Consider the following 13,152-nt stretch of genomic DNA (forward strand, 5'->3'; position numbering starts at 1 on the left):
CGGGGGTGGGGAGACCCCTAAAGGGGAGAGGGTCGGTGGGCAGACATATGTGTCCACAAGTGTGTTAGGATGTGAATGGTGAGCCCACGGAAGTCCTGTCCAGCCGGCATTTGTGTGCTGAACTTGGAAGCCCCGCAGTGACTGTCCAGCGGGCAAGGCTGGAAGGCCCAATGCCCCCGAATCATTTGCATCCTGAGCCCTTTGGTCCAGGGGGTCAGGTCGGAAGTGCGTGTGGGGCCCGGTCAAGGGGAATTCCCCGAGAAAAGTGTGGGTGGTTGGATGGCGGGAGTGGGAGTGGGAGTGGGCACGCCCTCGGCCGCCTCAGCCAATGAGGAGCTTGCAGGTGCGGGGGTGGGGCTGTGGGGAAACCCCCAAAGGCCCGAGGGGGCGGGGCCCAGGCCCTTTTTTGGAGCCGGACCGTCTGAGGGAAGGAGGCGTCGGCGTGCAGCTGCAGGTAGGAGATGGAAACCCTCGTGGGCCTCGTGTGCAGAGCCCCGGGCGCTGCTTCTGAGCACGGGGGAGCTGTGTGTCCGTCTGCCTTCGACGTCTTCCCCGGAGGGCAAGGTGGTGGGCCCAGCGCCGCTGGTGCGGATGCCCTTCGGGGACCCTCTGTCCCTGAGGGGCCGTCGCCGGCGCTTGGGCGTCCGCAGCGGGGTGACTTGGCTCCTGGGTCGGCAGGGCTGAGGCCTGGCCAGACAGGCGCCCTGAGTTGGAAGGGGCCGTGGGGGGTGGGGGCTGGGCTTCAGAATCTGGGGAACACCTGCTACGTGAACGCGGCGCTGCAGTGTCTGAGCCACACGCCGCCCCTGGCCAGCTGGATGGTGTCCCAGCCGCACGCCACCCTCTGTCCGGCCCGCAGCGCCTGCACGCTCTGTGCCATGCGCGCTCACGTGACCCGAGCCCTCCTTCACGCGGGAGAGGTGATCCGGCCCCGCAAGGACCTGCTGGCGGGCTTCCACAGACACCAGCAGGAGGATGCCCACGAGTTTCTGATGTTCACTCTGAATGCCATGCAGCAAGGGTGCTTGAGTGCATCCCAGCCGTCGGGCCATGCCTCGGGGGACACCACCGTCATCCGTCAGATCTTCGGCGGGACGTGGAGGTCTCAGATCCAGTGTCTCCACTGCCTCGGGGTCTCGGACACGTTCGACCCTTATCTGGACATCAGCCTGGATATCACGGCGGCTCAGAGTGTGGAGCAAGCTCTGAGCGAGCTGGTGAAGCCCGAGAAGCTGGACGCGGACAATGCCTATGACTGCGGCGTCTGTCTCCGGAAGGTGCCTGCCACCAAGAGGTTGACTGTGCACAGCACCTCCCAGGTCCTGGTGCTGGTGCTGAAGCGGTTCACACCGGTGAGCGGGGCCAAAAGGGCTCAGGAGGTGCGCTATCCCCAGTGCTTGGACCTGCAGCCCTACACGTCTGAGCGGAAGGCAGGGCCACTGGGCTACGTGCTCTATGCCGTGCTGGTGCACTCCGGGTGGAGCTGTGAGCGAGGACACTACTTCTGTTACGTCCGAGCGGGCAACGGCCAATGGCATAAGATGGACGATGCCAAGGTGACCGCCTGTGACGAGACCGCTGCCCTGAGCCAGAGCGCCTACGTCCTGTTCTACGCCCGGGAGGGTGCGTGGGAAGGGGGCGCTGGGCGAGGGGCAGCGGCCCCCGTCGGGGCTGACCCCACAGACCCCGGGCAGCCTGCAGGAGACGCCGGCGGCAGAGCTCCTGGGTCGGAGGAGTCCCCGGGGGACACAGAGCTCGAAGGGATGAGCTTAGAGCAGTGGAGACGCCTGCAAGAACTCAACCGACCGAAGCCGGCCTTGGAGCTCCGGAAGGTCCAGTCTGCCCTGCCTGCCGGCGCAGTCGTGATTCACCAGTCCAAACACGGAGGAGGGAGAAACCGCACGCCGCCCCAACAGGAGCACGAGCGGCTCGACCGTCCCAGCACGGACACCCCGCCTCCGGGGCCGAAGAACGTCGGCAACGGCCCTTGTGCCAGCGGGAGGGCCAGAGCGACCAAGGGGAAGAACAAGAAGCCGCGGCCATCTCTGGGGCTGCGGCGGTAGGTCGGCTCTGACGCACATGCGTGCAGACGCCCAGGCACACGCTGTGTGCGGCACGCCCTGTGTGACGCACCAAGAGTTCCGACGAGGAGCGAGTTCCTCTCGGCCGTGTGCATGATGCAGCCCTCCTGGGAAAAGGCAGGGCCTGGAGTGTGCCCGGGGTCTCGGTGTTCACTTGGAACGGGCTCGTGCCTGAGCGGCTGAGCTCTCGAGGGCTGGCTCTGCTGGGAAGTCGCTGGAGAGGATGGGGGGATGGGGTGCACGAGCGGGTCTGGGCACGGGCCGAGGGCCTCCCACTTCCGCGAGGGTGGGAGAGTCCTCTCTGGATGGGACTTCGGGTGTGGGTTTGCCTTTCTTTCCCCGTCTCCGTTCCCTGGCCGCACCGCTGGCCTCGGGTGAGTGGCGCGGCCTGGAGACGCCTCACAGAACGCCCCCAGCCAGCCGAGCAAGGAGACGATCTCCGGAGCCCTTCGGGGGGCAGGGAAGAGCGGGTGCAGGCCCACGCACCGACTCCTTCCGGCCGGTCGGGCTCTCGAAAATGCCCCAAACGTCCGGAGGCGTCCGGGGAGGAGATGGGCAAGCAGTCTTTATGGGTGGCTGTCCTTTGGGAGGCCTCGTGCTACTTGGCAGAGGGTCCGGCAGGAATGAGGCGGGGATGCGTGCGTCCCCGGCACCACGCTCGTCCGCAAAGATCCCTGGGGCTCCATGTCCGGTGCGAGGAGTATGCCGGAGAAGCTCCAAGTGCCAACAAAGGAGAAGCGATCCACAAGGCCGTGAGCACCGCCACCAGGCCACCCAACCGGTCCCAAGGAAACTTCTCCACCAGCATCGCACTGGTGCCTAAGTGGAGATATGTCGCGCCACGTTCGTTTCTGAAAGCAAAGGTCCTCCCCGCACTGAGGAAAGACCCAAGCCTACCCTACATCGTGACAGCAAGACAACTGGACTTCCGACTCTGCCCGTCCTGTCTGGCAGAATCAGGCCGCTGGGCCCCGGACAAACGCCTCTGGACGCCAGGAGATGCGGCCGGCCTCCAAAGTGCCTGGGGCGGTGGGGAAGCTGTCCTCCCCTGGCCGCTTTCTCGACTGCCTCATGAGCCCGTGACGCGCTGGAGGGGCACCTGAGGCCCCTTATCGACCACCTCTTGCGTTTTCTTTCTTTTGCTTGGCTGCTGGCTTCAAACCCCAAACCCTCCATCAAACGGCAAGCCGGGAATTTGCGATGTAGCACCTCAGACCTCGAGGGGCAACTCTGGCTCCTGACTGCGCTAGTCGGCGTGGCAAGGAACAGAGAACGTTCCGATGGCTTGTTTCCCCCTCACGGGTACCTACACCGCAATTGCCCTCCACACGTAGAGAGGACAAAGAATGATGCGCGGTATCTTCCCCCAAGAACATGTGCAGGCGTGCCCTGCACGAGGAAGTGGAGCCACCTACAGCCCGCCCTCATCAGCACCACCCATCTTCCTCTGCCCCATCGTCTCAAATGGACTTACTGCTTACCCCATCCACACCCTCTGAAGAAGAAGAAGAAGGAGGAGGAGGAGGAGGAGGAGGAGGAGAAAAAGGAGAAGAATGTCGATTGCAGCTGCGGGGCAGAGGGAATGGGAAGGTGGCCTTATGCTGGGTGAAATCCGGGCAAAAGAGAGAAAAATCCTGGCTGATCTGGCTTTTCTGTGCCATGGGAAGGAGGCAAGAGGACAGGAAGGGTGTGAGCACTTGGATCATAAATCACAAAGCGGTAGGCTCCTAGAATGGGATGGGGGAGCGGGAGGTGGGAGGGGTGCAATAGGCTAAGGAAGAAAGCAGGGTCAGGGCTCTTCTTTCCTAGTGAGGATCAACAGAATCAACACTTCAGCTACGGTAAACCCGTGGACGGTCAAACCCCCATAGTCCTGGAAGGCAAGCATAATGTCCAGGACGGGAGAGCAAACAAACACACATGTCACACACCGAGAAGGAAAGCAACAGTCCTCCTCCTCCAGGAGGGAAACCTTTTTTATACCTTGAGTTATAGCGCATTTTGAGCCCTGGCGTTTGAAAGACGACTGTATGAGTCAACTGGTGTATATAAAATAGAGAAAGAGAATAAAAGCAACAAAAAAAATTACAAAATGAACACAAAATAAAAAAAAAAGTTAAAAAATAAATGGAAAAAAAAAAAAACAAACTCAAAAAACCCGAAAACACCAACCAGAAAAATAAATAAATAAATAAAGGAAGGAAGGAAGAAAAAAGGCAACGGAGAGAGAAAAGGAGCTGCAGAAATGAATCCAAAGTTGCAGGGAGCCTATGCCTTTCCAAATGAGCTCGCTTTGGATCTTGACCAACGGCCCTGAAGGAAGAAAAGCGTATGTGCCACTCTGTCGGCATGTTTCGGTGCTAGGACCCTGAACGCTAGAAGAGTGTCCAGTGAGAACGCATCGAAATTGGGGAGGGCCTCACTGGAGTGCAAAGTTGAGGCGAGGGTTTATTGTCGTCCGGGGAGGGGTTGTTCAGGCCGGGGTCGGGGGTGGGGAGACCCCTAAAGGGGAGAGGGTCGGTGGGCAGACATATGTGTCCACAAGTGTGTTAGGATGTGAATGGTGAGCCCACGGAAGTCCTGTCCAGCCGGCATTTGTGTGCTGAACTTGGAAGCCCCGCAGTGACTGTCCAGCGGGCAAGGCTGGAAGGCCCAATGCCCCCGAATCATTTGCATCCTGAGCCCTTTGGTCCAGGGGGTCAGGTCGGAAGTGCGTGTGGGGCCCGGTCAAGGGGAATTCCCCGAGAAAAGTGTGGGTGGTTGGATGGCGGGAGTGGGAGTGGGAGTGGGCACGCCCTCGGCCGCCTCAGCCAATGAGGAGCTTGCAGGTGCGGGGGTGGGGCTGTGGGGAAACCCCCAAAGGCCCGAGGGGGCGGGGCCCAGGCCCTTTTTTGGAGCCGGACCGTCTGAGGGAAGGAGGCGTCGGCGTGCAGCTGCAGGTAGGAGATGGAAACCCTCGTGGGCCTCGTGTGCAGAGCCCCGGGCGCTGCTTCTGAGCACGGGGGAGCTGTGTGTCCGTCTGCCTTCGACGTCTTCCCCGGAGGGCAAGGTGGTGGGCCCAGCGCCGCTGGTGCGGATGCCCTTCGGGGACCCTCTGTCCCTGAGGGGCCGTCGCCGGCGCTTGGGCGTCCGCAGCGGGGTGACTTGGCTCCTGGGTCGGCAGGGCTGAGGCCTGGCCAGACAGGCGCCCTGAGTTGGAAGGGGCCGTGGGGGGTGGGGGCTGGGCTTCAGAATCTGGGGAACACCTGCTACGTGAACGCGGCGCTGCAGTGTCTGAGCCACACGCCGCCCCTGGCCAGCTGGATGGTGTCCCAGCCGCACGCCACCCTCTGTCCGGCCCGCAGCGCCTGCACGCTCTGTGCCATGCGCGCTCACGTGACCCGAGCCCTCCTTCACGCGGGAGAGGTGATCCGGCCCCGCAAGGACCTGCTGGCGGGCTTCCACAGACACCAGCAGGAGGATGCCCACGAGTTTCTGATGTTCACTCTGAATGCCATGCAGCAAGGGTGCTTGAGTGCATCCCAGCCGTCGGGCCATGCCTCGGGGGACACCACCGTCATCCGTCAGATCTTCGGCGGGACGTGGAGGTCTCAGATCCAGTGTCTCCACTGCCTCGGGGTCTCGGACACGTTCGACCCTTATCTGGACATCAGCCTGGATATCACGGCGGCTCAGAGTGTGGAGCAAGCTCTGAGCGAGCTGGTGAAGCCCGAGAAGCTGGACGCGGACAATGCCTATGACTGCGGCGTCTGTCTCCGGAAGGTGCCTGCCACCAAGAGGTTGACTGTGCACAGCACCTCCCAGGTCCTGGTGCTGGTGCTGAAGCGGTTCACACCGGTGAGCGGGGCCAAAAGGGCTCAGGAGGTGCGCTATCCCCAGTGCTTGGACCTGCAGCCCTACACGTCTGAGCGGAAGGCAGGGCCACTGGGCTACGTGCTCTATGCCGTGCTGGTGCACTCCGGGTGGAGCTGTGAGCGAGGACACTACTTCTGTTACGTCCGAGCGGGCAACGGCCAATGGCATAAGATGGACGATGCCAAGGTGACCGCCTGTGACGAGACCGCTGCCCTGAGCCAGAGCGCCTACGTCCTGTTCTACGCCCGGGAGGGTGCGTGGGAAGGGGGCGCTGGGCGAGGGGCAGCGGCCCCCGTCGGGGCTGACCCCACAGACCCCGGGCAGCCTGCAGGAGACGCCGGCGGCAGAGCTCCTGGGTCGGAGGAGTCCCCGGGGGACACAGAGCTCGAAGGGATGAGCTTAGAGCAGTGGAGACGCCTGCAAGAACTCAACCGACCGAAGCCGGCCTTGGAGCTCCGGAAGGTCCAGTCTGCCCTGCCTGCCGGCGCAGTCGTGATTCACCAGTCCAAACACGGAGGAGGGAGAAACCGCACGCCGCCCCAACAGGAGCACGAGCGGCTCGACCGTCCCAGCACGGACACCCCGCCTCCGGGGCCGAAGAACGTCGGCAACGGCCCTTGTGCCAGCGGGAGGGCCAGAGCGACCAAGGGGAAGAACAAGAAGCCGCGGCCATCTCTGGGGCTGCGGCGGTAGGTCGGCTCTGACGCACATGCGTGCAGACGCCCAGGCACACGCTGTGTGCGGCACGCCCTGTGTGACGCACCAAGAGTTCCGACGAGGAGCGAGTTCCTCTCGGCCGTGTGCATGATGCAGCCCTCCTGGGAAAAGGCAGGGCCTGGAGTGTGCCCGGGGTCTCGGTGTTCACTTGGAACGGGCTCGTGCCTGAGCGGCTGAGCTCTCGAGGGCTGGCTCTGCTGGGAAGTCGCTGGAGAGGATGGGGGGATGGGGTGCACGAGCGGGTCTGGGCACGGGCCGAGGGCCTCCCACTTCCGCGAGGGTGGGAGAGTCCTCTCTGGATGGGACTTCGGGTGTGGGTTTGCCTTTCTTTCCCCGTCTCCGTTCCCTGGCCGCACCGCTGGCCTCGGGTGAGTGGCGCGGCCTGGAGACGCCTCACAGAACGCCCCCAGCCAGCCGAGCAAGGAGACGATCTCCGGAGCCCTTCGGGGGGCAGGGAAGAGCGGGTGCAGGCCCACGCACCGACTCCTTCCGGCCGGTCGGGCTCTCGAAAATGCCCCAAACGTCCGGAGGCGTCCGGGGAGGAGATGGGCAAGCAGTCTTTATGGGTGGCTGTCCTTTGGGAGGCCTCGTGCTACTTGGCAGAGGGTCCGGCAGGAATGAGGCGGGGATGCGTGCGTCCCCGGCACCACGCTCGTCCGCAAAGATCCCTGGGGCTCCATGTCCGGTGCGAGGAGTATGCCGGAGAAGCTCCAAGTGCCAACAAAGGAGAAGCGATCCACAAGGCCGTGAGCACCGCCACCAGGCCACCCAACCGGTCCCAAGGAAACTTCTCCACCAGCATCGCACTGGTGCCTAAGTGGAGATATGTCGCGCCACGTTCGTTTCTGAAAGCAAAGGTCCTCCCCGCACTGAGGAAAGACCCAAGCCTACCCTACATCGTGACAGCAAGACAACTGGACTTCCGACTCTGCCCGTCCTGTCTGGCAGAATCAGGCCGCTGGGCCCCGGACAAACGCCTCTGGACGCCAGGAGATGCGGCCGGCCTCCAAAGTGCCTGGGGCGGTGGGGAAGCTGTCCTCCCCTGGCCGCTTTCTCGACTGCCTCATGAGCCCGTGACGCGCTGGAGGGGCACCTGAGGCCCCTTATCGACCACCTCTTGCGTTTTCTTTCTTTTGCTTGGCTGCTGGCTTCAAACCCCAAACCCTCCATCAAACGGCAAGCCGGGAATTTGCGATGTAGCACCTCAGACCTCGAGGGGCAACTCTGGCTCCTGACTGCGCTAGTCGGCGTGGCAAGGAACAGAGAACGTTCCGATGGCTTGTTTCCCCCTCACGGGTACCTACACCGCAATTGCCCTCCACACGTAGAGAGGACAAAGAATGATGCGCGGTATCTTCCCCCAAGAACATGTGCAGGCGTGCCCTGCACGAGGAAGTGGAGCCACCTACAGCCCGCCCTCATCAGCACCACCCATCTTCCTCTGCCCCATCGTCTCAAATGGACTTACTGCTTACCCCATCCACACCCTCTGAAGAAGAAGAAGAAGGAGGAGGAGGAGGAGGAGGAGGAGGAGAAAAAGGAGAAGAATGTCGATTGCAGCTGCGGGGCAGAGGGAATGGGAAGGTGGCCTTATGCTGGGTGAAATCCGGGCAAAAGAGAGAAAAATCCTGGCTGATCTGGCTTTTCTGTGCCATGGGAAGGAGGCAAGAGGACAGGAAGGGTGTGAGCACTTGGATCATAAATCACAAAGCGGTAGGCTCCTAGAATGGGATGGGGGAGCGGGAGGTGGGAGGGGTGCAATAGGCTAAGGAAGAAAGCAGGGTCAGGGCTCTTCTTTCCTAGTGAGGATCAACAGAATCAACACTTCAGCTACGGTAAACCCGTGGACGGTCAAACCCCCATAGTCCTGGAAGGCAAGCATAATGTCCAGGACGGGAGAGCAAACAAACACACATGTCACACACCGAGAAGGAAAGCAACAGTCCTCCTCCTCCAGGAGGGAAACCTTTTTTATACCTTGAGTTATAGCGCATTTTGAGCCCTGGCGTTTGAAAGACGACTGTATGAGTCAACTGGTGTATATAAAATAGAGAAAGAGAATAAAAGCAACAAAAAAAATTACAAAATGAACACAAAATAAAAAAAAAAGTTAAAAAATAAATGGAAAAAAAAAAAAAACAAACTCAAAAAACCCGAAAACACCAACCAGAAAAATAAATAAATAAATAAATAAAGGAAGGAAGAAAAAAGGCAACGGAGAGAGAAAAGGAGCTGCAGAAATGAATCCAAAGTTGCAGGGAGCCTATGCCTTTCCAAATGAGCTCGCTTTGGATCTTGACCAACGGCCCTGAAGGAAGAAAAGCGTATGTGCCACTCTGTCGGCATGTTTCGGTGCTAGGACCCTGAACGCTAGAAGAGTGTCCAGTGAGAACGCATCGAAATTGGGGAGGGCCTCACTGGAGTGCAAAGTTGAGGCGAGGGTTTATTGTCGTCCGGGGAGGGGTTGTTCAGGCCGGGGTCGGGGGTGGGGAGACCCCTAAAGGGGAGAGGGTCGGTGGGCAGACATATGTGTCCACAAGTGTGTTAGGATGTGAATGGTGAGCCCACGGAAGTCCTGTCCAGCCGGCATTTGTGTGCTGAACTTGGAAGCCCCGCAGTGACTGTCCAGCGGGCAAGGCTGGAAGGCCCAATGCCCCCGAATCATTTGCATCCTGAGCCCTTTGGTCCAGGGGGTCAGGTCGGAAGTGCGTGTGGGGCCCGGTCAAGGGGAATTCCCCGAGAAAAGTGTGGGTGGTTGGATGGCGGGAGTGGGAGTGGGAGTGGGCACGCCCTCGGCCGCCTCAGCCAATGAGGAGCTTGCAGGTGCGGGGGTGGGGCTGTGGGGAAACCCCCAAAGGCCCGAGGGGGCGGGGCCCAGGCCCTTTTTTGGAGCCGGACCGTCTGAGGGAAGGAGGCGTCGGCGTGCAGCTGCAGGTAGGAGATGGAAACCCTCGTGGGCCTCGTGTGCAGAGCCCCAGGCGCTGCTTCTGAGCACGGGGGAGCTGTGTGTCCGTCTGCCTTCGACGTCTTCCCCGGAGGGCAAGGTGGTGGGCCCAGCGCCGCTGGTGCGGATGCCCTTCGGGGACCCTCTGTCCCTGAGGGGCCGTCGCCGGCGCTTGGGCGTCCGCAGCGGGGTGACTTGGCTCCTGGGTCGGCAGGGCTGAGGCCTGGCCAGACAGGCGCCCTGAGTTGGAAGGGGCCGTGGGGGGTGGGGGCTGGGCTTCAGAATCTGGGGAACACCTGCTACGTGAACGCGGCGCTGCAGTGTCTGAGCCACACGCCGCCCCTGGCCAGCTGGATGGTGTCCCAGCCGCACGCCACCCTCTGTCCGGCCCGCAGCGCCTGCACGCTCTGTGCCATGCGCGCTCACGTGACCCGAGCCCTCCTTCACGCGGGAGAGGTGATCCGGCCCCGCAAGGACCTGCTGGCGGGCTTCCACAGACACCAGCAGGAGGATGCCCACGAGTTTCTGATGTTCACTCTGAATGCCATGCAGCAAGGGTGCTTGAGTGCATCCCAGCCGTCGGGCCATGCCTCGGGGGACACCACCGTCATCCGTCAGATCTTCGGCGGGACGTGGAGGTCTCAGATCCAGTGTCTCCACTGCCTCGGGGTCTCGGACACGTTCGACCCTTATCTGGACATCAGCCTGGATATCACGGCGGCTCAGAGTGTGGAGCAAGCTCTGAGCGAGCTGGTGAAGCCCGAGAAGCTGGACGCGGACAATGCCTATGACTGCGGCGTCTGTCTCCGGAAGGTGCCTGCCACCAAGAGGTTGACTGTGCACAGCACCTCCCAGGTCCTGGTGCTGGTGCTGAAGCGGTTCACACCGGTGAGCGGGGCCAAAAGGGCTCAGGAGGTGCGCTATCCCCAGTGCTTGGACCTGCAGCCCTACACGTCTGAGCGGAAGGCAGGGCCACTGGGCTACGTGCTCTATGCCGTGCTGGTGCACTCCGGGTGGAGCTGTGAGCGAGGACACTACTTCTGTTACGTCCGAGCGGGCAACGGCCAATGGCATAAGATGGACGATGCCAAGGTGACCGCCTGTGACGAGACCGCTGCCCTGAGCCAGAGCGCCTACGTCCTGTTCTACGCCCGGGAGGGTGCGTGGGAAGGGGGCGCTGGGCGAGGGGCAGTGGCCCCCGTCGGGGCTGACCCCACAGACCCCGGGCAGCCTGCAGGAGACGCCGGCGGCAGAGCTCCTGGGTCGGAGGAGTCCCCGGGGGACACAGAGCTCGAAGGGATGAGCTTAGAGCAGTGGAGACGCCTGCAAGAACTCAACCGACCGAAGCCGGCCTTGGAGCTCCGGAAGGTCCAGTCTGCCCTGCCTGCCGGCGCAGTCGTGATTCACCAGTCCAAACACGGAGGAGGGAGAAACCGCACGCCGCCCCAACAGGAGCACGAGCGGCTCGACCGTCCCAGCACGGACACCCCGCCTCCGGGGCCGAAGAACGTCGGCAACGGCCCTTGTGCCAGCGGGAGGGCCAGAGCGACCAAGGGGAAGAACAAGAAGCCGCGGCCATCTCTGGGGCTGCGGCGGTAGGTCGGCTCTGACGCACATGCGTGCAGACGCCCAGGCACACGCTGTGTGCGGCACGCCCTGTGTGACGCACCAAGAGTTCCGACGAGGAGCGAGTTCCTCTCGGCCGTGTGCATGATGCAGCCCTCCTGGGAAAAGGCAGGGCCTGGAGTGTGCCCGGGGTCTCGCTGTTCACTTGGAACGGGCTCGTGCCTGAGCGGCTGAGCTCTCGAGGGCTGGCTCTGCTGGGAAGTCGCTGGAGAGGATGGGGGGATGGGGTGCACGAGCGGGTCTGGGCACGGGCCGAGGGCCTCCCACTTCCGCGAGGGTGGGAGAGTCCTCTCTGGATGGGACTTCGGGTGTGGGTTTGCCTTTCTTTCCCCGTCTCCGTTCCCTGGCCGCACCGCTGGCCTCGGGTGAGTGGCGCGGCCTGGAGATGCCTCACAGAACGCCCCCAGCCAGCCGAGCAAGGAGACGATCTCCGGAGCCCTTCGGGGGGCAGGGAAGAGCGGGTGCAGGCCCACGCACCGACTCCTTCCAGCCGGTCGGGCTCTCGAAAATGCCCCAAACGTCCGGAGGCGTCCGGGGAGGAGATGGGCAAGCAGTCTTTATGGGTGGCTGTCCTTTGGGAGGCCTCGTGCTACTTGGCAGAGGGTCCGGCAGGAATGAGGCGGGGATGCGTGCGTCCCCGGCACCACGCTCGTCCGCAAAGATCCCTGGGGCTCCATGTCCGGTGCGAGGAGTATGCCGGAGAAGCTCCAAGTGCCAACAAAGGAGAAGCGATCCACAAGGCCGTGAGCACCGCCACCAGGCCACCCAACCGGTCCCAAGGAAACTTCTCCACCAGCATCGCACTGGTGCCTAAGTGGAGATATGTCGCGCCACGTTCGTTTCTGAAAGCAAAGGTCCTCCCCGCACTGAGGAAAGACCCAAGCCTACCCTACATCGTGACAGCAAGACAACTGGACTTCCGACTCTGCCCGTCCTGTCTGGCAGAATCAGGCCGCTGGGCCCCGGACAAACGCCTCTGGACGCCAGGAGATGCGGCCGGCCTCCAAAGTGCCTGGGGCGGTGGGGAAGCTGTCCTCCCCTGGCCGCTTTCTCGACTGCCTCATGAGCCCGTGACGCGCTGGAGGGGCACCTGAGGCCCCTTATCGACCACCTCTTGCGTTTTCTTTCTTTTGCTTGGCTGCTGGCTTCAAACCCCAAACCCTCCATCAAACGGCAAGCCGGGAATTTGCGATGTAGCACCTCAGACCTCGAGGGGCAACTCTGGCTCCTGACTGCGCTAGTCGGCGTGGCAAGGAACAGAGAACGTTCCGATGGCTTGCTTCCCCCTCACGGGTACCTACACCGCAATTGCCCTCCACACGTAGAGAGGACAAAGAATGATGCGCGGTATCTTCCCCCAAGAACATGTGCAGGCGTGCCCTGCACGAGGAAGTGGAGCCACCTACAGCCCGCCCTCATCAGCACCACCCATCTTCCTCTGCCCCATCGTCTCAAATGGACTTACTGCTTACCCCATCCACACCCTCTGGAGAGGAAGAAGTAGAAGGAGGAGGAGGAGGAGGAGGAGGAGGAGGAGAAATGGAGAAGAATATCGATTGAAGCGGTGTGGCCTAGGGAATGGGAAGGTGGCCTTATGCTGGGGGAATTCCGTGCAAAAGAAAGGAAAATACTGTGTGATCTCGCTTCTGCATGCCATGGGAAAGAGGCAAGAGGACAAGGATTTGAGCACTTGGCTCATAGTGCACAAAGCAGTAGCCTACTGGAAAGGGATTGGGGAACGGGAAGTGGGACGGATGGAATAGGCTAAGGAGAAAGCAGGGTCAAGGCCCTTCTTTCCTAGTAAGCATCAACGGAATCAACACTGCATCTATGGTAAACCCGTGGACGGTTAAACCCCCATAGTCCTGGAAGGCAAGCATAATGTCCTGAACGGGAGAGGAAACAAACACACATGTCACACTCCGAGAA

The 13,152-nt window shown here is 61.8% G+C and overlaps 3 protein-coding genes across 3 annotated transcripts; all 3 read left to right on the forward strand.

Moving 5' to 3' along the window:
- Nucleotides 1-461: 461 nt before the first annotated feature.
- Nucleotides 462-2,063, forward strand: LOC129656523 (ubiquitin carboxyl-terminal hydrolase 17-like protein 6). Its single transcript, XM_055587142.1, has one exon. It carries the CDS (start codon nucleotides 462-464, stop codon nucleotides 2,061-2,063), a length of 1,602 nt encoding a protein of 533 aa, XP_055443117.1.
- Nucleotides 2,064-5,027: 2,964 nt separating this feature from the next.
- On the forward strand, nucleotides 5,028-6,629 carry LOC129656524 (ubiquitin carboxyl-terminal hydrolase 17-like protein 6). The gene has a single exon (XM_055587144.1). The coding sequence runs from the start codon at nucleotides 5,028-5,030 to the stop codon at nucleotides 6,627-6,629; it is 1,602 nt and encodes a 533-aa protein (XP_055443119.1).
- A 2,940-nt stretch (nucleotides 6,630-9,569) lies between these two features.
- LOC129656525 (ubiquitin carboxyl-terminal hydrolase 17-like protein 6) lies at nucleotides 9,570-11,196 on the forward strand. The gene has a single exon (XM_055587145.1). It carries the CDS (start codon nucleotides 9,595-9,597, stop codon nucleotides 11,194-11,196), a length of 1,602 nt encoding a protein of 533 aa, XP_055443120.1. The 5' UTR covers nucleotides 9,570-9,594.
- The last annotated feature ends 1,956 nt before the right edge of the window (nucleotides 11,197-13,152 follow it).

This window comes from Bubalus kerabau, chromosome 6 (assembly GCF_029407905.1).
Source record: "Bubalus kerabau isolate K-KA32 ecotype Philippines breed swamp buffalo chromosome 6, PCC_UOA_SB_1v2, whole genome shotgun sequence".
Lineage (NCBI taxonomy): Eukaryota > Metazoa > Chordata > Mammalia > Artiodactyla > Bovidae > Bubalus > Bubalus kerabau.